This window comes from Notothenia rossii (assembly GCF_949606895.1).
Source record: "Notothenia rossii genome assembly, contig: scaffold_506, whole genome shotgun sequence".
NCBI lineage: Eukaryota > Metazoa > Chordata > Actinopteri > Perciformes > Nototheniidae > Notothenia > Notothenia rossii.
The window spans coordinates 1-20,612 of NW_027640242.1; the positions used below are offsets into that span (position 1 = coordinate 1).

General features: G+C 44.1%; 2 protein-coding genes across 2 annotated transcripts; one reads left to right on the top strand and one right to left on the bottom strand.

Annotated features, from left to right (window-relative positions):
* Window positions 1–6: 6 nt before the first annotated feature.
* LOC307026902 (putative carboxypeptidase X1) lies at window positions 7–1,182 on the top strand. Its single transcript, XM_079695062.1, has 3 exons — window positions 7–55; window positions 526–628; window positions 789–1,182. Exons 1-3 carry the CDS (start codon window positions 47–49, stop codon window positions 1,094–1,096), a joined length of 420 nt encoding a protein of 139 aa, XP_079551188.1. The 5' UTR covers window positions 7–46; the 3' UTR covers window positions 1,097–1,182.
* A 1,116-nt stretch (window positions 1,183–2,298) lies between these two features.
* On the bottom strand, window positions 2,299–20,404 carry LOC307026903 (elongator complex protein 1-like; the record flags this gene model as incomplete). The annotated part of the gene is made up of 13 exons (XM_079695063.1): window positions 2,299–2,427; window positions 3,458–3,536; window positions 3,977–4,125; window positions 12,784–12,911; window positions 12,985–13,084; window positions 13,987–14,100; window positions 14,173–14,233; window positions 15,457–15,519; window positions 15,900–15,961; window positions 18,397–18,598; window positions 18,882–18,979; window positions 19,284–19,407; window positions 20,256–20,404. Coding segments are annotated over 13 exons (1,397 nt in total), but the record flags the coding sequence as incomplete, so codon positions are not given.
* Window positions 20,405–20,612: the final 208 nt, after the last annotated feature.

A 20,612-nucleotide genomic window follows, 5' to 3' on the forward strand; every position in this document is an offset into this window, starting at 1 on the left:
GCTGCCGGTGGAGTGGATCAACAACAAGGAGTCCCTGCTGGTCTTCATGGAGCAGGTGTGCCCCTCTTCCTCTAGCCTTCTTTTACTTTACTTAAAGTGGACCTATCATGCTATATTTGAATAATATAGTGTTCAATTTAACACTGCCTTTCATGCTCGGATTCTGTGAGAACAGCACCATTCTGGTGGCCTGAAATATGTACTACAGCGTCTCCAGCGCTGTCGAACGGCAATGTCCGTGGCTGTCTCCTCCTGATTGGTGGAGTTGGCCCAATAGCCCTAGCGCCACTTCTGTGACATCACAGAAGTGTTCAAATCTGGATCAGTCTGTATCAGATCCGTTGCAGCCCCTTTTTAAGAGATTTGGGTATGGAGGGAAATAGAGAGGGTTGTGTTTGCTGACACTTGGTGAGTTCCCTGGAACACCGGGGACACATGTTCATGTAGAAAAGACGTACAAAAGTGCATTTAGTATGATAGGTCCCCTTTAAAGACCTGTAATCTGTGTTCTCCTCTCTGTCTCAGGTCCATCGAGGGATTAAAGGAGTCGTTCGGGACAGAGAGACGGAGGAGGGAATAGCAGACGCCATCATTAAAGTGGATGATATCGATCATCACATTAGATCAGGTACACACGCTGACACACGCTCTCACACACTCACAAACAGTGTACAACAGAACACACACCAATGGACGAGGGGCTGCTCTTCCACATTGCTCTATAATGTTTGTAGCATTTCATCTCCTCAGTTTGTCCTCATCATATCTCCATCTCTCTCCTCCTCCAGTTTCAGACGGTGACTTCTGGCGTCTTCTGAACCCTGGAGACTACAGAGTGACGGTCAGCGCTGAGGGATACCTCTCCTCCTCCAGGAGCTGCCAGGTGTCGTACGACTTCTACCCCACAATCTGTGACTTCAACCTCTCAAAGGTCCCCACGCAGAGGCTCAGAGACAGACCTGCTGTGGACCTGCAGCTCCGCCTGAGAGAGCTGCGTCTGAAGAAGCTCAGAGCCACGACCAAGGCTCTCAACCAGAGGAGAACCGAGAACCAGAGGAGAACCATCGACAAGAGGAGAACCAAGGCCATCAACTAGAGGAGAACCATCAACCAGAGGAGAACCAAGGCCATCAACTAGAGGAGAACCGTCCCAACCAGAGGAGAACCGAGAACCAGAGGAGAACCATCAACCAGAGGAGAACCAAGGCCATCAACAAGAGGAGAACCATCGACAAGAGGAGAACCATCGACAAGAGGAGAACCATCAACCGGAGGAGAACCAAGAACCAGAGGAGAGCCATCAACAAGAGGAGAACCAAGGCCACCAACTAGAGGAGAACCATCAACCAGAGGAGAACCAAGGCCATCAACTAGAGGAGAACCATCAACCAGAGGAGAACCGAGAACCAGAGGAGAACCATCAACCAGAGGAGAACCAAGGCCATCAACTAGAGGAGAACCATCAACCAGAGGAGAACCGAGAACCAGAGGAGAACCATCAACCAGAGGAGAACCGAGAACCAGAGGGGAACCAAGGCCATCAACCAGAAACCAGATCATTATGATTCTACTTGTGATAGTCGGACATAGCAACCTGTGCAGCCCATGTATTGATCCATCCGATAGCTGCTATAACACTAAACGGATGGTCAAAGTAAGGTCAAATAAACAGAATCACACGAAGCCTGGTTAGCGTTGCCTGACTTTATAAGTGTGTTTTTATAAGTGTGTGGTCTAGTCACTTTTCTGAGCACTACTGCTTATTACAACTTGTATTTGCCGTACTCGCCTTTAACTGTTAGCTCAGGTTGATCTCGCCCCCGCCTCCGAAGTAAGCGTGACGTATGTGGTTCTTGTTTCTAGGCCGACAATTTTTTTGGAGCTTGGTAAGAACCGGTTTTCGGGGAAAAGAGGCGGCTCCGCTGCGGTGTGAACAGGAAAAACCGATGCTCATCAGGCTCTAGCTCCGAACCGGCCCTGGAACCGCGTTGGTGTGAAAGGGGCAACAGTGTAGTCCAGGGAATATAAAAGACTACAACTCCCACAGTGCCAGCTTTTAAGAGACAGAGAAATGCAACCTGCGGGAAGAAGTCATCGAGACACAGTTTTTTTAATCGTTATATTTTATGACGTACAGCGTAACAGAAAGAGAGAGTTTGTTTATCATTTGATCTGCCTCTTGTTTTGATTTGTGTGACTTTTGTAAAGGAATACTTTATTTGTTGAATTGCATTTTATTCTGATTTAGCACGAGCCACGTAACATCACCAGAAAACACACTATAGTAAACTCTGTAAATACGTGGAGGAGACCTTTATTACACAATTACCATTTTACTTTACAGTTTAAAAAAACATGTTTATGAGAGAACCGCCAGCTTCCACTTCACTCCGTTCCTCATCTTCGGAGGAGCCAGGACTTCAGCAGCTGCTAGGAGAAAGAAACGTGTTAAATAAGTACATTTTAGACCCTCCAGAAAAACGCGATTCTGCGATCACAGAATTTACCGCATAATCAGCAAAATGGCGCAGATTTTTAAAAGGCCGCATAATCCCTGCATTTTTCCACAAAGTTGAGCAAAAAAAAAGTTAACTCGCCTTGACGTGACGTCATCAGCTCGCGCATCACAGAATGTAAACAACACTGTATAGAGCTAATTTACGACGAACATTTCTACTAAAGACCGGGCAAAAAGTGGGGGGAAACTATTCTGCACCCCGTGAAACTGTGTGTTGGAGCATAAGACAAAAATCGACGGTGACGACCCACTTTGATTCATTCAAACATTCGAAAATGCTTTCTGCTGCTGCGGACAAGAAAGCCAAACGACGCACGTTCACCGAGGCATCAACCTCCAAAACCCTTTTGAGGGCTACAAGAAACGAAGTGAGTAGCCTACAAGATTGAAGCTGGTCAGATAACGAACAAGTAAATGAAAACGGAATGAGGCGGAGAAGTGTGTGTGTGTGTGTGTGTGTGTGTGTGTGTGTGTGTGTGTGTGTGTGTGTGTGTGTGTGTGTGTGTGTGTGTGTGTGTGTGTGTGTGTGTGTGTGTGTGTGTGTGTGTGTGTGTGTGTGTGTGTGAGATTAAAATAGCCCAATTGCTTTTACAATAAATAAACATTGAATGTGTTTGATTGAATAGTAAAGGGGTTTAACGTTAGTGGCAGGTTGTGTGTGAGAGAGAATAAACAAGACAGCCCAATATTTTAAAAAATGGTTATTCTTTTTCCCCGCATATTTCGCAACTTCACCGCATAAAATCACAAAAACCCCCCGCATGTTTAATCGCATAATCAAGGATTTTAGCCCGCGTTTTTCTGGAGGGTGTAATTTATACATCACATATGTATCAAAACCATGGAGTAAAGCGGGCGTACTATGAGCTACATCGTGTCGTTTGTGATGTTGGTGCTGTGTAAATAAAGTCGGATGTGAGTTGAGATGATGGGATGCACCTTGCTGAGGAGCTGCAGGGTTCTGCTGCTGCTGGAAAGACGCCATGATGCTGTTAGCGGTGGAGTTGGGTCCAGTGAGCTGCAGGAAGAGCGAGACAGAGAGTTAAAAAACACCAAGATACAAAGAATATTTACAATAAAAACAAAACAATACTGCGTTCTCCGGTACACACGTGTGTTCTGACTCTCCGTTATAACTTAGTGCTTTATTAGATTAGGTATACTTCCCTGATGTGGAAATGGTTGTGTCCCAGCAGGAGGAAGTCAACAGGTTTTACACTCGAGTTAAAAATATAATAAAATACAAAAAGGAATAAAGTAATAGATACACCTAAATGGTAAATATTCACATATCCATAGTAGAAAAGATAAATATCAACATAGCAACAATACTCAATATAAAAATACAGATCTTATGCACATTACCAAAGTGTGCATGTTGTTTTTTGATCCTATGATGTAGCACAAGTACAATATGATATTAAACTGCACTTTATGCAGATATATGCTTGTTCTCACCGGGGTCTGGATGTTCTGTCCGTCGCTCCAGACCTCAGGAATCGCCGCCTCCATCGTCTGCAAAGACTCTTCATAAATCTGCTGCAGCTTCTCCGCCTGCCGCTCAAAGTGGAACAGAACCAGAGCCTTCAGCAGCCCGTGGACCTCCTCTGGGGACAATAAACATCAACGGGACGTTAATATGAATCATCCTCAACCCAAGCCATAAGTATTTACATCTTTTCATAGATCTGACACAGATAATTAGACACAGAACTGGACCGGTAACCTAATTGTTCATTTAGTCCCCAGAGAACCAATAGGCGCTTTCACCCGGGGTACTTTTCCTGTTTAGTTCTGATAGTTCCTGGGATTTTGCGTTCACACCAAAAAGAGAACTTTCACCCCCTTTTCAGTCCCTGCTAGAGAGTTGGGACTATCCTGGGGAGGACAAAGTAACATTTTCTGATTGGCTGGGCGAATTGCAAACCACGCCCCGTAAAACTCGGAAACGTTTTTTTAAGCCGCCATTGTATTTGCTCGCATTAGCATTATTAGCATTAGCCCAGCGCAGAAACGCAGAGAGACTAACTTATGGCAACACAAAAAAAAACATGGGAGCGGTGGAGATGAGGAGGTGTCGGCGTTCTGGCGATTTACTCGGAAGGCTTCAGTAGAAGCTGCTGGGAGTCCCAGCAGCTTCTACTGAAGCCAGTCCCTAACTCCGGGGACTTCCGGCCGGGGACTCCGGGTGGCAGTATACGCCGTGAAGTTGTTTGCAGCCTGCCAGTAAACCCAAAGCAGAAGAAGAAGAAGTGACGTCAGCGGCTTCATTTGCCTAATCCTCCCTCAGGGACTTATTCCGGTGTGAACGCGATCTGCTCTTTAGTTCCATGGGGGTACTAAGTGCTGGGAAGTACTTGGTGTGAAAGCGGCTATTGGTTCCTTTATACATGTTATGCAGCTGGTTTGCAAAGACAGTGTTTAGTGGCATGGAAGGAAAAACAGACAGAAGTTAAAGAAGTGGCTTTTATTCCACAACTTAAAATCTATACGTTGGCAGATTGCACGCTTTACTTTTGAAACTGGATTCAGACAGACACATAAAACGGAAACCCGGTAGTAACGGTACGTCCACACAGCAGCTTTGAAAAAATCTTGAAAATCTTGGAGCTGGGCGTGTCTGAGAGCTTGGGGATTTTTTGCGAGCAACGCGACCAACAACCAATCACATGAATATCCCGCCCCCGACATACAAAGCAAAAAACCCCAGGGATTTTATATAAACTCCCCAAACAGGCAAAAACCTACCAGTTTCACCCACTGTCTCTGCCACCTCCCTCCATGCCTGGTTCCTCCGGTTTGTATCCCGGTAAATAGTTCTGGTCGTAAAGAACCGGATGATTTGCTACCGTAATATCTCGTTTGGAATATGAGGAAATGAACTGCGGTCTGTCTCTCCCAGCTAGCACGCGGTTTGATTGGCTAGCGCTTGTACTGTCAGATTTACATAAACGGGATTTGATTGGCTGACGCTTCCAGCTCAGCTTCAAAAGTTGAACATTGCTCAACTTTTGAATCCTGAAAATCCTGGAAATCTTCACTTTGCTTCCCCACAATGCAGTTCGGCGAAAAGAGAGGCAACGTGATGTCACCCCATTCAAAGTCAATGGGCAGAGAAGCGTTGGAAGATTTTTTTAAAGCTGCTGTGTGAACGTACCGTAACACTGGAAACAACAGATATAGAAAGAAGGCGGCATTTGACAAAGCAGTGATTTATGAGTTATGGAGCTGATAGAAAGCATGTTCTGTGTGGAAGAAAGACCGCATACAGCGTAAGAGGATGAACCTGTTAAAAACAAAGACAACATGATTCTCACAAACATGGACATTTCTTATCTCAAACTATTTTCAGCACGAGCCAACGATGCACAACCAAAAACTATTTCAATGCGGACAGACCTGATACCTAACATAAAAGAGCTTCTACCTAGATAAGCATGCTGTCCCTTAGTGTGTATTCAGTACTTCAGAGTGTGTACTTCAGAGTGTGTGTTTCAGAGTGTGTACTTCAGAGTGTGTACTTCAGAGTGTGTACTTCAGAGTGTGTGTTTCAGAGTGTGTGTTTCAGAGTGTGTGTTTCAGAGTGTGTGTTTCAGAGTGTGTATTTCAGAGTGTGTGTTTCAGAGTGTGTGTTTCAGAGTGTGTGTTTCAGAGTGTGTGTTTCAGAGTGTGTATTTCAGAGTGTGTATTTCAGAGTGTGTATTTCAGAGTGTATTTCAGTGTGTATTTCAGAGTGTGTATTGCAGAGTATGTATTTCAGAGTGTGTATTGCAGTGTGTATTTCAGAGTGTGTATTGCAGAGTGTGTATTGCAGAGTGTGTACTTCAGAGTGTGTATTGCAGTGTGTATTGCAGTGTGTATTTCAGAGTGTGTATTGCAGAGTGTGTACTTCAGAGTGTGTATTGCAGTGTGTATTGTAGTGTGTATTTCAGAGTGTGTATTGCAGAGTGTGTATTGCAGAGTGTGTATTGCAGTGTGTATTTCAGAGTGTGTATTGCAGAGTGTGTATTGCAGAGTGTGTACTTCAGAGTGTGTATTGCAGTGTGTATTGCAGTGTGTATTTCAGAGTGTGTATTGCAGAGTGTGTACTTCAGAGTGTGTATTGCAGTGTGTATTGCAGTGTGTATTGCAGAGTGTGTATTGCAGTTTGTATTTCAGAGTGTGTACTTCAGAGTGTGTACTTCAGAGTGTGTATTGCAGTGTGTATTGCAGTGTGTATTGCAGTGTGTATTGCAGTGTGTATTGCAGAGTGTATTTCAGAGTGTGTATTTCAGAGTGTGTATTTCAGAGTGTGTATTTCAGAGTGTGTATTGCAGAGTGTATTTCAGAGTGTATTTCAGAGTGTGTATTGTAGTGTGTATTGCAGAGTGTATTTCAGAGTGTGTATTTCAGAGTGTGTATTGCAGAGTGTATTTCAGAGTGTGTATTGCAGAGTGTATTTCAGAGTGTGTATTTCAGAGTGTGTATTGCAGAGTGTATTGCAGAGTGTGTATTGCAGTGTGTATTTCAGAGTGTGTATTGCAGAGTGTGTATTGCAGAGTGTATTTCAGAGTGTGTATTGCAGTGTGTATTGCAGTGTGTATTGCAGAGTGTGTATTGCAGAGTGTATTTCAGAGTGTGTATTGCAGTGTGTATTTCAGAGTGTGTATTGCAGAGTGTGTATTGCAGAGTGTATTTCAGAGTGTGTATTGCAGTGTGTATTGCAGTGTGTATTGCAGAGTGTATTTCAGAGTGTGTATTTCAGAGTGTGTATTTCAGAGTGTGTATTGCAGAGTGTATTTCAGAGTGTGTATTGCAGTGTGTATTGCAGAGTGTGTATTGCAGAGTGTGTATTGCAGTGTGTATTGCAGTGTGTATTGCAGAGTGTATTTCAGAGTGTGTATTTCAGAGTGTGTATTGCAGAGTGTATTTCAGAGTGTGTATTGCAGAGTGTATTTCAGAGTGTGTATTGCAGTGTGTATATTGCAGTGTGTATTGCAGTGTGTATTGCAGTGTGTATTGCAGAGTGTATTTCAGAGTGTGTATTTCAGAGTGTGTATTGCAGAGTGTATTTCAGAGTGTGTATTGCAGAGTGTATTTCAGAGTGTGTATTGCAGTGTGTATTGCAGTGTGTATTGCAGAGTGTATTTCAGAGTGTGTATTGCAGAGTGTGTATTGCAGAGTGTATATTGCAGTGTGTATTGCAGTGTGTATTGCAGTGTGTATTGCAGAGTGTATTTCAGAGTGTGTATTTCAGAGTGTGTATTGCAGAGTGTATTTCAGAGTGTGTATTGCAGAGTGTATTTCAGAGTGTGTATTGCAGTGTGTATTGCAGTGTGTATTGCAGAGTGTATTTCAGAGTGTGTATTGCAGAGTGTGTATTGCAGAGTGTATTTCAGAGTGTGTATTGCAGTGTGTATTGCAGTGTGTATTGCAGAGTGTGTATTTCAGAGTGTGTATTTCAGAGTGTGTATTGCAGAGTGTATTTCAGAGTGTGTATTGCAGTGTGTATTGCAGTGTGTATTGCAGAGTGTATTTCAGAGTGTGTATTTCAGAGTGTGTATTTCAGAGTGTGTATTGCAGAGTGTATTTCAGAGTGTGTATTGCAGTGTGTATTGCAGAGTGTGTATTGCAGAGTGTGTATTGCAGTGTGTATTGCAGTGTGTATTGCAGAGTGTATTTCAGAGTGTGTATTTCAGAGTGTGTATTGCAGAGTGTATTTCAGAGTGTGTATTGCAGAGTGTGTATTGCAGAGTGTATATTGCAGTGTGTATTGCAGTGTGTATTGCAGAGTGTATTTCAGAGTGTGTATTTCAGAGTGTGTATTGCAGAGTGTATTTCAGAGTGTGTATTGCAGAGTGTATTTCAGAGTGTGTATTGCAGTGTGTATTGCAGAGTGTGTATTGCAGAGTGTATATTGCAGTGTGTATTGCAGTGTGTATTGCAGTGTGTATTGCAGAGTGTATTTCAGAGTGTGTATTTCAGAGTGTGTATTGCAGAGTGTATTTCAGAGTGTGTATTGCAGTGTGTATTGCAGAGTGTGTATTGCAGAGTGTGTATTGCAGAGTGTATATTGCAGTGTGTATTGCAGTGTGTATTTCAGAGTGTGTATTTCAGAGTGTGTATTGCAGAGTGTGTATTGCAGTGTGTATTGCAGTGTGTATTGCAGAGTGTATTTCAGAGTGTGTATTTCAGAGTGTGTATTTCAGAGTGTGTATTGCAGAGTGTATTTCAGAGTGTGTATTGCAGTGTGTATTGCAGAGTGTGTATTGCAGAGTGTGTATTGCAGTGTGTATTGCAGTGTGTATTGCAGAGTGTATTTCAGAGTGTGTATTTCAGAGTGTGTATTGCAGAGTGTATTTCAGAGTGTGTATTGCAGAGTGTGTATTGCAGAGTGTATATTGCAGTGTGTATTGCAGTGTGTATTGCAGTGTGTATTGCAGAGTGTATTTCAGAGTGTGTATTTCAGAGTGTGTATTGCAGAGTGTGTATTTCAGAGTGTGTATTGCAGAGTGTATTTCAGAGTGTGTATTGCAGTGTGTATTGCAGTGTGTATTGCAGAGTGTATTGCAGAGTGTATTTCAGAGTGTGTATTGCAGTGTGTATTGCAGTGTGTATTGCAGAGTGTATTTCAGAGTGTGTATTTCAGAGTGTGTATTTCAGAGTGTGTATTGCAGTGTGTATTGCAGTGTGTATTGCAGAGTGTATTTCAGAGTGTGTATTGCAGTGTGTATTGCAGTGTGTATTGCAGTGTGTATTTCAGAGTGTGTATTTCAGAGTGTGTATTGCAGTGTGTATTGCAGTGTGTATTGCAGAGTGTATTTCAGAGTGTGTATTTCAGAGTGTGTATTTCAGAGTGTGTATTGCAGAGTGTATTTCAGAGTGTGTATTGCAGTGTGTATTGCAGAGTGTGTATTGCAGAGTGTGTATTGCAGTGTGTATTGCAGTGTGTATTGCAGAGTGTATTTCAGAGTGTGTATTTCAGAGTGTGTATTGCAGAGTGTATTTCAGAGTGTGTATTGCAGAGTGTGTATTGCAGAGTGTATATTGCAGTGTGTATTGCAGTGTGTATTGCAGTGTGTATTGCAGAGTGTATTTCAGAGTGTGTATTTCAGAGTGTGTATTGCAGAGTGTATTTCAGAGTGTGTATTGCAGAGTGTATTTCAGAGTGTGTATTGCAGTGTGTATTGCAGTGTGTATTGCAGTGTGTATTGCAGAGTGTATTTCAGAGTGTGTATTGCAGAGTGTGTATTGCAGAGTGTATATTGCAGTGTGTATTGCAGTGTGTATTGCAGAGTGTATTGCAGAGTGTGTATTGCAGAGTGTATTGCAGAGTGTATTTCAGAGTGTGTATTGCAGTGTGTATTGCAGAGTGTGTATTGCAGAGTGTATATTGCAGTGTGTATTGCAGTGTGTATTGCAGTGTGTATTGCAGAGTGTATTGCAGAGTGTGTATTGCAGAGTGTGTATTGCAGAGTGTATTTCAGAGTGTGTATTGCAGTGTGTATTTCAGAGTGTGTATTGCAGAGTGTGTATTGCAGAGTGTATTTCAGAGTGTGTATTGCAGTGTGTATTGCAGTGTGTATTGCAGAGTGTATTTCAGAGTGTGTATTTCAGAGTGTGTATTTCAGAGTGTGTATTGCAGAGTGTATTTCAGAGTGTGTATTGCAGTGTGTATTGCAGAGTGTGTATTGCAGTGTGTATTGCAGTGTGTATTGCAGAGTGTATTTCAGAGTGTGTATTTCAGAGTGTGTATTGCAGTATGTATTTCAGAGTGTGTATTTCAGAGTGTGTATTGCAGAGTGTATTTCAGAGTGTGTATTGCAGAGTGTGTATTGCAGAGTGTATATTGCAGTGTGTATTGCAGTGTGTATTGCAGTGTGTATTGCAGAGTGTATTTCAGAGTGTGTATTTCAGAGTGTGTATTGCAGAGTGTATTTCAGAGTGTGTATTGCAGAGTGTATTTCAGAGTGTGTATTGCAGTGTGTATTGCAGTGTGTATTGCAGAGTGTATTTCAGAGTGTGTATTGCAGTGTGTATTTCAGAGTGTGTATTTCAGAGTGTGTATTGCAGAGTGTATTTCAGAGTGTGTATTGCAGTGTGTATTGCAGTGTGTATTGCAGAGTGTATTTCAGAGTGTGTATTTCAGAGTGTGTATTTCAGAGTGTGTATTGCAGAGTGTATTTCAGAGTGTGTATTGCAGTGTGTATTGCAGAGTGTGTATTGCAGAGTGTGTATTGCAGTGTGTATTGCAGTGTGTATTGCAGAGTGTATTTCAGAGTGTGTATTTCAGAGTGTGTATTGCAGAGTGTATTTCAGAGTGTGTATTGCAGAGTGTGTATTGCAGAGTGTATATTGCAGTGTGTATTGCAGTGTGTATTGCAGTGTGTATTGCAGAGTGTATTTCAGAGTGTGTATTTCAGAGTGTGTATTGCAGAGTGTATTTCAGAGTGTGTATTGCAGAGTGTATTTCAGAGTGTGTATTGCAGTGTGTATTGCAGAGTGTGTATTGCAGAGTGTATATTGCAGTGTGTATTGCAGTGTGTATTGCAGTGTGTATTGCAGAGTGTATTTCAGAGTGTGTATTTCAGAGTGTGTATTGCAGAGTGTATTTCAGAGTGTGTATTGCAGTGTGTATTGCAGAGTGTGTATTGCAGAGTGTGTATTGCAGAGTGTATATTGCAGTGTGTATTGCAGTGTGTATTTCAGAGTGTGTATTTCAGAGTGTGTATTGCAGAGTGTGTATTGCAGTGTGTATTGCAGTGTGTATTGCAGAGTGTATTTCAGAGTGTGTATTTCAGAGTGTGTATTTCAGAGTGTGTATTGCAGAGTGTATTTCAGAGTGTGTATTGCAGTGTGTATTGCAGAGTGTGTATTGCAGAGTGTGTATTGCAGAGTGTATTTCAGAGTGTGTATTGCAGAGTGTGTATTGCAGAGTGTATATTGCAGTGTGTATTGCAGTGTTTATTGCAGTGTGTATTGCAGAGTGTATTTCAGAGTGTGTATTTCAGAGTGTGTATTGCAGAGTGTATTTCAGAGTGTGTATTGCAGAGTGTATTTCAGAGTGTGTATTGCAGTGTGTATTGCAGTGTGTATTGCAGAGTGTATTTCAGAGTGTGTATTGCAGTGTGTATTTCAGAGTGTGTATTTCAGAGTGTGTATTTCAGAGTGTGTATTGCAGAGTGTATTTCAGAGTGTGTATTGCAGTGTGTATTGCAGTGTGTATTGCAGAGTGTATTTCAGAGTGTGTATTTCAGAGTGTGTATTTCAGAGTGTGTATTGCAGAGTGTATTTCAGAGTGTGTATTGCAGTGTGTATTGCAGAGTGTGTATTGCAGAGTGTGTATTGCAGTGTGTATTGCAGTGTGTATTGCAGAGTGTATTTCAGAGTGTGTATTTCAGAGTGTGTATTGCAGAGTGTATTTCAGAGTGTGTATTGCAGAGTGTATATTGCAGTGTGTATTGCAGTGTGTATTGCAGTGTGTATTGCAGAGTGTATTTCAGAGTGTGTATTTCAGAGTGTGTATTGCAGAGTGTATTTCAGAGTGTGTATTGCAGAGTGTATTTCAGAGTGTGTATTGCAGTGTGTATTGCAGAGTGTGTATTGCAGAGTGTATATTGCAGTGTGTATTGCAGTGTGTATTGCAGTGTGTATTGCAGAGTGTATTTCAGAGTGTGTATTTCAGAGTGTGTATTGCAGAGTGTATTTCAGAGTGTGTATTTCAGAGTGTGTATTGCAGAGTGTATTTCAGAGTGTGTATTGCAGTGTGTATTGCAGAGTGTGTATTGCAGAGTGTGTATTGCAGAGTGTATATTGCAGTGTGTATTGCAGTGTGTATTGCAGAGTGTGTATTGCAGAGTGTGTATTGCAGAGAGTGTGTATTGCAGAGTGTATATTGCAGTGTGTATTGCAGTGTGTATTGCAGAGTGTATTTCAGAGTGTGTATTTCAGAGTGTGTATTGCAGAGTGTATTTCAGAGTGTGTATTGCAGTGTGTATTGCAGAGTGTGTATTGCAGAGTGTGTATTGCAGAGTGTATATTGCAGTGTGTATTGCAGTGTGTATTTCAGAGTGTGTATTTCAGAGTGTGTATTGCAGAGTGTGTGTTTCAGAGTGTGTGTTTCAGAGTGTGTGTTTCAGAGTGTGTGTTTCAGAGTGTGTGTTTCAGAGTGTGTGTTTCAGAGTGTGTGTTTCAGAGTGTGTGTTTCAGAGTGTGTGTTTCAGAGTGTGTACTTCAGAGTGTGTACTTCAGAGTGTGTATTGCAGTGTGTATTTCAGAGTGTGTACCTCTCATCTTGTCCACAGTAGTGAGGATTTCTCCCAGAGCGTACATCAGCGCTCGGTCCTCCATCGGGCTTCCCTCCTTCAGACTCAGCTTCTTCCTCTCCGCTTTACGCCGGTTCTTTGAGGATCTCCTGCAGACAGACCAGGAACATTAAAACACAACCTTCAAGAATCTGACAGCATGTTCAGGTGTGAGAGACTTACGAGGAGATGCGGGAGTTACTGTGGGAATATTTGGATCCCGTCATCACACTGCTGGCCTCAGAGTAAAGTTCAGCATCAGGACAATCAGGACCGTCTTCATCTGAGGGACAACACAGGGGGTAAACACTACTTTAAAGAGTCCTCTCCTGCTGATGTTCAGGTGTATATCAGTATGTAGTGTTTCTACTTTAAAGAGTCCTCTCCTGCTGATGTTCAGGTGTATATCAGTATGTAGTGTTTCTACTTTAAAGAGTTCTCTCCTGCTGATGTTCAGGTGTATATCAGTATGTAGTGTTTCTACTTTAAAGAGTCCTCTCCTGCTGATGTTCAGGTGTATATCAGTATGTAGTGTCTCTACTTTAAAGAGTGCTCTCCTGCTGATGTTCAGGTGTATATCAGTATGTAGTGTTTCTACTTTAAAGAGTCCTCTCCTGCTGATGTTCAGGTGTATATCAGTATGTAGTGTCTCTACTTTAAAGAGTCCTCTCCTGCTGATGGTCAGGTGTATATCAGTATGTAGTATCTCTACTTTAAAGAGTCCTCTCCTGCTGATGTTCAGGTGTATATCAGTATGTAGTGTCTCTACTTTAAAGAGTCCTCTCCTGCTGATGTTCAGGTGTATATCAGTATGTAGTGTCTCTACTTTAAAGAGTCCTCTCCTGTTGATGTTCAGGTGTATATCAGTATGTAGTGTCTCTACTTTAAAGAGTCCTCTCCTGCTGATGTTCAGGTGTATATCAGTATGTAGTATCTCTACTTTAAAGAGTCCTCTCCTGCTGATGTTCAGGTGTATATCAGTATGTAAGGGTCTCTACTTTAAATAGTCCTCTCCTGCTGATGTTCAGGTGTATATCAGTATGTAGTGTCTGTACTTTAAAGAGTCCTCTCCTGCTGATGTTCAGGTGTATATCAGTATGTAGTGTCTGAACTTTAAAGAGTCCTCTCCTGCTGATGTTCAGGTGTATATCAGTATGTAGTGTCTCTACTTTAAAGAGTCCTCACCCAGCATGTCCAGTCTGTGTTTCTCTTTCTGCTCTCGGACCACAGAGAGTCTGATCCGGTGTCTAGTGAACGTCGCCACCTGAATTTCCAGGAACCCAATCTGAGTGCTGAAAGCTGACACAACAACAACAACATTAGTAAACAACAACACAACATCCCCAGAGGTAAACATCTGTTGATCTTCACCTTCCAGCAGTGCAGGCTTCAGGTTGGTCTCAGTAATATCCTGTCTGTTGTGCATGTAGATCTGAAGCAGACAGAACATACATCACAGGAGAGTCAGATATACACTGAACACAAATATAAACGCAACACTTTTGTTTTTGCTCCCATTTTTCATGAGATGAACTCAAAGATCTAAAACATTTTCTAAATACACAAAATAACAATTTCTCTCAAATATTGTTCACAAATCTGAAAAAATCTGTGATAGTGAGCACTTCTCCTTTGCCGAGATAATCCATCCCACCTCACAGGTGTGGCATATCAAGATGCTGATTAGACAGCATGATTATTGCACAGGTGTGCCTTAGGCTGGGCACAATAAAAGGCCACTCTGAAACGTGCAGTTTTGCTTTATTGGGGGGGTCTGGGGGGGTCCGAAAACCAGTCAGTATCTGGTGTGAGGGTTAGGGTTAGGGTTAGGGTAATGTTGTGAATCGAGCGGCCCATGGTGGTGGTGGGGTTATGGTATGGGCAGGCGTATGTTATGGACGACGAACACAGGCCACTCGATTCACAACATTACCCTAACCCTAACCCTAACCCTCACACCAGATACTGACTGGTTTTCGGACCCCCCCAGACCCCCCCAATAAAGCAAAACTGCACGTTTCAGAGTGGCCTTTTCTTGTGGCCAGCCTAAGACACACCTGTGCAATAATCATGCTGTCCAATCAGCATCTTGATATGCCACACCTGTGAGGTGGGATGGATTATCTCTGCAAAGGAGAAGTGCTCACTATCACAGATCTTTTCAGATTTGTGAACAATATTTGAGAGAAATGGTTATTTTGTGAATGTAGAAAATGTTTTAGATGTTTGAGTTCATCTCATGAAAAATGGGAGCAAAAACAAAAGTGTTGCGTTTATATTTTTGTTCAGTGTAGATAACAGATATATTTCATTTCATTTTTATTCGTCCCGCTCTCGGTACGCTAAACCAAATGTACAATAATTGCCACAAAACATGGCTCTACCAAAACACCATTGAGCGAAAAGGAGCAGGGAGAAGAATCTAATCTTATGTGACCTGCCCCTTTCTAAAAAAAACTAAATAAATACAAATAGATGGTCTGCCCTTCATAATAATAAAAAAAAAAAATTCACAGCCAAACATAACAGTATCTTAGGATACTAAGAGAAACACACACAAAAAAATACGTATTTCCCACTTGACGGAAAGAAACAAAACATCACATGTATAAGGAAAAGAAAAGATATGTAGATCAGAAACTATTTCAAACTGACCAGTCGCAGCGCCTCGTCCCAGACGGACCCAGTGACCAGAGCCAAGATGGCCTCCTCACAGTCCTGTAATTATAATAACAATCATATACTACATTTTTTTGTAAATCAGAACCAGGTTTATTGCCAGGCAGGTTTACACAGGTTTAGGTGTGCACATGAACACAGTGTCTACAAACATAGAACTATTATAACAATATCTTAAAATTAAATAAAATGTTTACGATAGATAAAAAATATACAAAAAGCTAATATTTGTTTTTACTATGAATAATAAAATATGTGCAGTATGTCGAGAGCTACGCAATTTATTAAGAGAGAAAAGTGCAAAACATACAGAACAGTGTGCATAATGTTATGTTTTTATATATATGCAAAAGAGTGAGATAATATTCCAACTATAAGAAAGTAGATCCATGATAAGTGTTTTTAAGCTTCTTGCTCACTTTAGCATACTGGTCCAGCAGCAGAGCAGCTTCTGAGTGTCTCCTCTGTTCGATCAGCTTCTCTGTGAGAGAGGGAACGACAACATATGTTAGGGTTTATTTACAGAGACCCCTTGCTGGGGAACGTCTACCTGTCGTCCAGATGTATCTGAGGAAGGTTCCTAGAGGAGTGGAAGGACCCGGAAGTCTCTAAGCCATGAGAGGAGCTGTTCAGATTCTCAGTGATTTTTAACCTCTTCTGAGTCACGGTACTATTCCCGCGGCACAACAACCCAAAAGTTTTTAAATGACAACGACACGCCTTTTATATATGTTGACCACCACTCATACTCTGCACTAATATTTAGGATTTTGTCCAGGAGTCAGTTCAGAGTCTGCATTTATCCGTAGAGTTTATCCATCGCTGTTTGTGTCGTTAGCGCAGCCTCCACCAAGCATCACTTCATTCTACATTACTTTGCTACCTGCTGCCCCCCACTGGCATTCAAGAGTATTTCATTGCAGCCACAGACCGTAAACAACGGCAAATTATTTGCAGCAAATGTTTTTTTTTAGACCGATTTAAGTGGAATTGGACAATTTCCCACGGCACACCTGACGGCACATCGGCTGAGAATCACTGCTCTAGACATGGTAGGAAAGGAGCTTCAATGCTTCCTTTATCATGTCCTTTAGGAAACACTGGACCTTGATTTAGGAAAGGAGATAATGCTGTCCCACAATGCCTTGCGTTACATTTGGGTTCACGTAGAACAACCGATCGTGACGAGAAAAGCAGATCCAGTAAGACACGGTGCTAACTCAGCATTTTACAACTTATGCTGGAGAGCGCTTTTGTTGAACCCGCGTTCCCCCTACCCGCGTTCCCCCTACCCCCGTTCCCCCTAGCCGCGTTCCCCCTACCCGCGTTCCCTACTACCCGCGTGCCCCTACCCGCGTTCCCCCTACCCCCGTTCCCCCTAGCCACGTTCCCCCTACCCGCGTTCCCCCTACCCGCGTTCCCTACTACCCGCGTTCCCCCTACCCCCGTTCCCCCTAGCCGCGTTCCCCCTACCCGCGTTCCCCCTACCCGCGTTCCCTCTACCCGCGTTCCCCCTACCCCCGTTCCCCCTACCCGCGTTCCCCCTACCCGCGTTCCCCCTACCCGCGTTCCCTACTACCCGCGTTCCCCCTACCCGCGTTCTCTCTACCTGCGTTCCCCCTACCCGCGTTCTCTCTACCTGCGTTCCCCCTACCCGCGTTCCCCCTACCCGGGTTCCCTCTACCCGCGTTCCCCCTACCCGCGTTCTCCCTACCCGCGTTCTCTCTACCTGCGTTCCCCCTACCCCCGTTCCCCCTACCTGCGTTCCCCCTACCCGCGTTCCCTACTACCCGCGTTCCCCCTACCCGCGTTCCCTCTACCCGGGTTCCCTCTACCCGCGTTCCCCCTGCCCGGGTTCCCCCTACCCGCGTTCCCCCTGCCCGGGTTCCCCCTACCTGCGTTCCCTCTATCTGGGTTCTCTCTACCCGCGTTCCCCCTACCCACGTTCCCCCTGCCCGGGTTCCCCCTACCTGCGTTCCCTCTATCTGGGTTCTCTCTACCCACGTTCCCCCTACCCACGTTCCCCCTACCTGGGTTCTCTCTACCCGCGTTCCCCCTACCCTTGTTCCCTCTACCCTTGTTCCCTCTACCCTTGTTCCCTCTACTCTTGTTCTCTCTACCCTTGTTCCCTCTACCCTTGTTCCCTCTACCCGCGTTCCCCCTACCCGCGTTCCCCCTACCCGGGTTCTCTCTACCCGCGTTCCCCCTACCCGCGTTCTCTCTAACCTTGTTCCCTCTACCCTTGTTCCCTCTACCCTTGTTCTCTCTACCCTTGTTCCCCCTACCCGCGTTCTCTCTACCTGCGTTCCCCCTACCCGCGTTCCCCCTACCCGCGTTCCCCCTACCCGCGTTCCCCCTACCTGGGTTCTCTCTACCCGCGTTCCCCCTACCCGCGTTCTCTCTAACCTTGTTCCCCCTACCCTTGTTCTCTCTACCCTTGTTCCCTCTACCCTTGTTCTCTCTACTCTTGTTCTCTCTACCCTTGTTCCCTCTACCCTTGTTCCCTCTACCCTTGTTCCCTCTACCCGCGTTCTCTCTACCCTTGTTCCCTCTACCCGCGTTCCCCCTACCCGCGTTCTCTCTAACCTTGTTCCCCCTACCCTTGTTCCCTCTACCCTTGTTCTCTCTACCCGCGTTCCCTCTACCCGCGTTCCCTCTACCCTTGTTCCCTCTACCCTTGTTCCCTCTACCCTTGTTCCCTCTACCCTTGTTCCCTCTACCCGCGTTCCCTCTACCCGCGTTCCCTCTACCCGCGTTCCCTCTACCCGCGTTCCCTCTACCCTTGTTCTCTCTACCCTTGTTTCCTCTACCCTTGTTCTCTCTACCCGCGTTCCCTCTACCATTGTTCCCTCTACACTTGTTCCCTCTACCCGCGTTCCCTCTACCCGCGTTCCCTCTACCTGTGTTCCAGTTTACCTGCGAGGTCTCGTGCCAGCAGGGCTATCTGGTCCGGAGGCAGGGGGATCTGCTGCGCTGCACACACAGCGTTCCTCCAGCAGGAGGCGCTGGCGAACGCCTGCAGAGCGGCTGCTGGTTCTCCACATCTCCAGAGCAGCAAGCCAGCCTGCTCCATCTGCTGGTTCTGCATCAGGTGGTCCGCGTACACACAGCTCAGAGCCTGCAAGACAGACATCAGGGCTCAGACTCTCCTTAACACAAGAACCGCCAACGGGTACGTTTCACCCTAAAAATGGTCAATATGAAGTCAGATTGAAAATATTGCCATTTATACCCATCAGCGCCAGCGGGTAATATTACCTTGCAGTGATTTTTTTAGATAGATAAATAGATATCATATGAAAGCTGAGAGTCCACAGACTCTATCGGTATACGTTTCATCACGTTCAAACTCACTGTTAACTCTGTGTTCTAGTATTTATACATTCTAAAAGATCTGTTACCTTGTAGTGAGGAGGGTCTGCAGAGTAGAGTCTCAGAGCTTCACTGTACAGTTTCTGCTCCTTCACCAGCTGCAGGGCTTCTGGGAAATGCTCTGCGCCTGAAACACAGGTCACATCAAATCAATTATAAATTCAAAGTGTTTCTCAAAGTGTTTTGGTGGCAACAAAGACACGCGGTCAGTGACAGCGTAAACAATGCTAAGTAAATGGAACAGTGTCAATAATTAACTTGTGTTTAATGTGCAATTACAATGATATCCAGTTAAGTAACTTTAAAAGAAGTGTTTACATATGTGGGTCGTATATATATATATTAGATGTAGGAGTCAGGTGTGTCTCTGTATTGGTTCTAAGTGGAGCTTGGTGTGAAACGGTTTGAGAAACACTGATATAGATACTGACCCGCCCTGCTGAGGTGCTGCAGAGCCTTCCTGTAGCGCTTCAGGTGTTTATCGATGCTGTAGCGCTGGTAGTTCGGCTCCAGACTTTTCAGCATGTTCAGGAAGGGAAGGTACTCTTTGGGGTCCTGCAGGGAGGGGGGGGGGGGGCATTAACACACTGGAAATACACCCACCAATCACAGCTTAGGTAGTGAATGTCACTTTATGATGCTGTGTAACTCTGAAGTTAGAACACTCTTCAGGCGAGAAACAAAGCATTTAGATGAGCAATGTGTCATTTCTTTATTCAAATAATGCATGTTTGTGAATGTAGGTTGATGTTTGTATCTGTGAAGAGCTGCTGCTGCTGTACGAGTCTGCTTAATGACTCACTGTCTGAACATACAGGTCCACACTGTTTAACCATACGGGGCTCAATAATAACACATTTCAATTATGAGCGCCACCATCTGGCCATGCAGACGATAAAAATGCATTTCTAAAATCCACCGTGTGATTTGATCCATTCGTTTCCCCGTTTATATCCTTCATATCTTGTTTCAAATCAAATATATAAACTCATGCTGCATTGATTCTTATGTAGACACCTGGAGACTGAATTTCCCACTAGGAGCATTAAAGATGCACGCCGCAATCTTCCTCAAAGATGATCTAAATGAATTTGTAGGCATCTTGTGGCGTACGTTAAAACAATAAATCTGTCCGACATTTGGCAGCCTTCATTTTCACTGCATCATTTTAACATTTATGAGGACCAGCTGTTTCCTTGAAAGCTTCTTGATGCTCTAAGATACAAAGGGCCTAAACATCACTGATGGCATGTGAATAGAAATGAGGGCTGGTTTAAAAAACTGATCTGTTTGATATCAAAAAGCATCTTTTGTATTCCTGCCCGAAGCACTTTGCTACTTGGTAGGTACAACTAAATAACATTAAGTCTCTTCTTCCTCTTCCTCCTCTTCCTCCTCCTCACCTTCTGTGATTTTTCGGCCACCATGAGCACCAGGTCGAAGTCGTACGTTCCCAGCGAGTGTTCGTAGAGGTCGTTCACGTTGACGAGGAACAGGAGGTACTTCAGAGCCTCTTCAGCGCTCACAGACCCAGGATCAGCTGGAGGGTTCACTAAAGAGACACAGAGTCACTCAGAGAGGAGGCTCACACACCTGCTCAGTGAGGAGGCACACACACCTGCTCAGAGAGGAGGCACACACACCTGCTCAGTGAGGAGGCTCACACACCTGCTCAGTGAGGAGGCTCACACACCTGCTCAGTGAGGAGGCTCACACACCTACTCAGAGAGGAGGCTCACACACCTGCTCAGTGAGGAGGT

Coding starts and splice junctions, on each gene's coding strand:
- LOC307026902 (XM_079695062.1), top strand. Junction 629..788: donor CGATCATCACATTAGATCAG/GTACACACGCTG, acceptor CTCCTCCTCCAG/TTTCAGACGGTGACTTCTGG.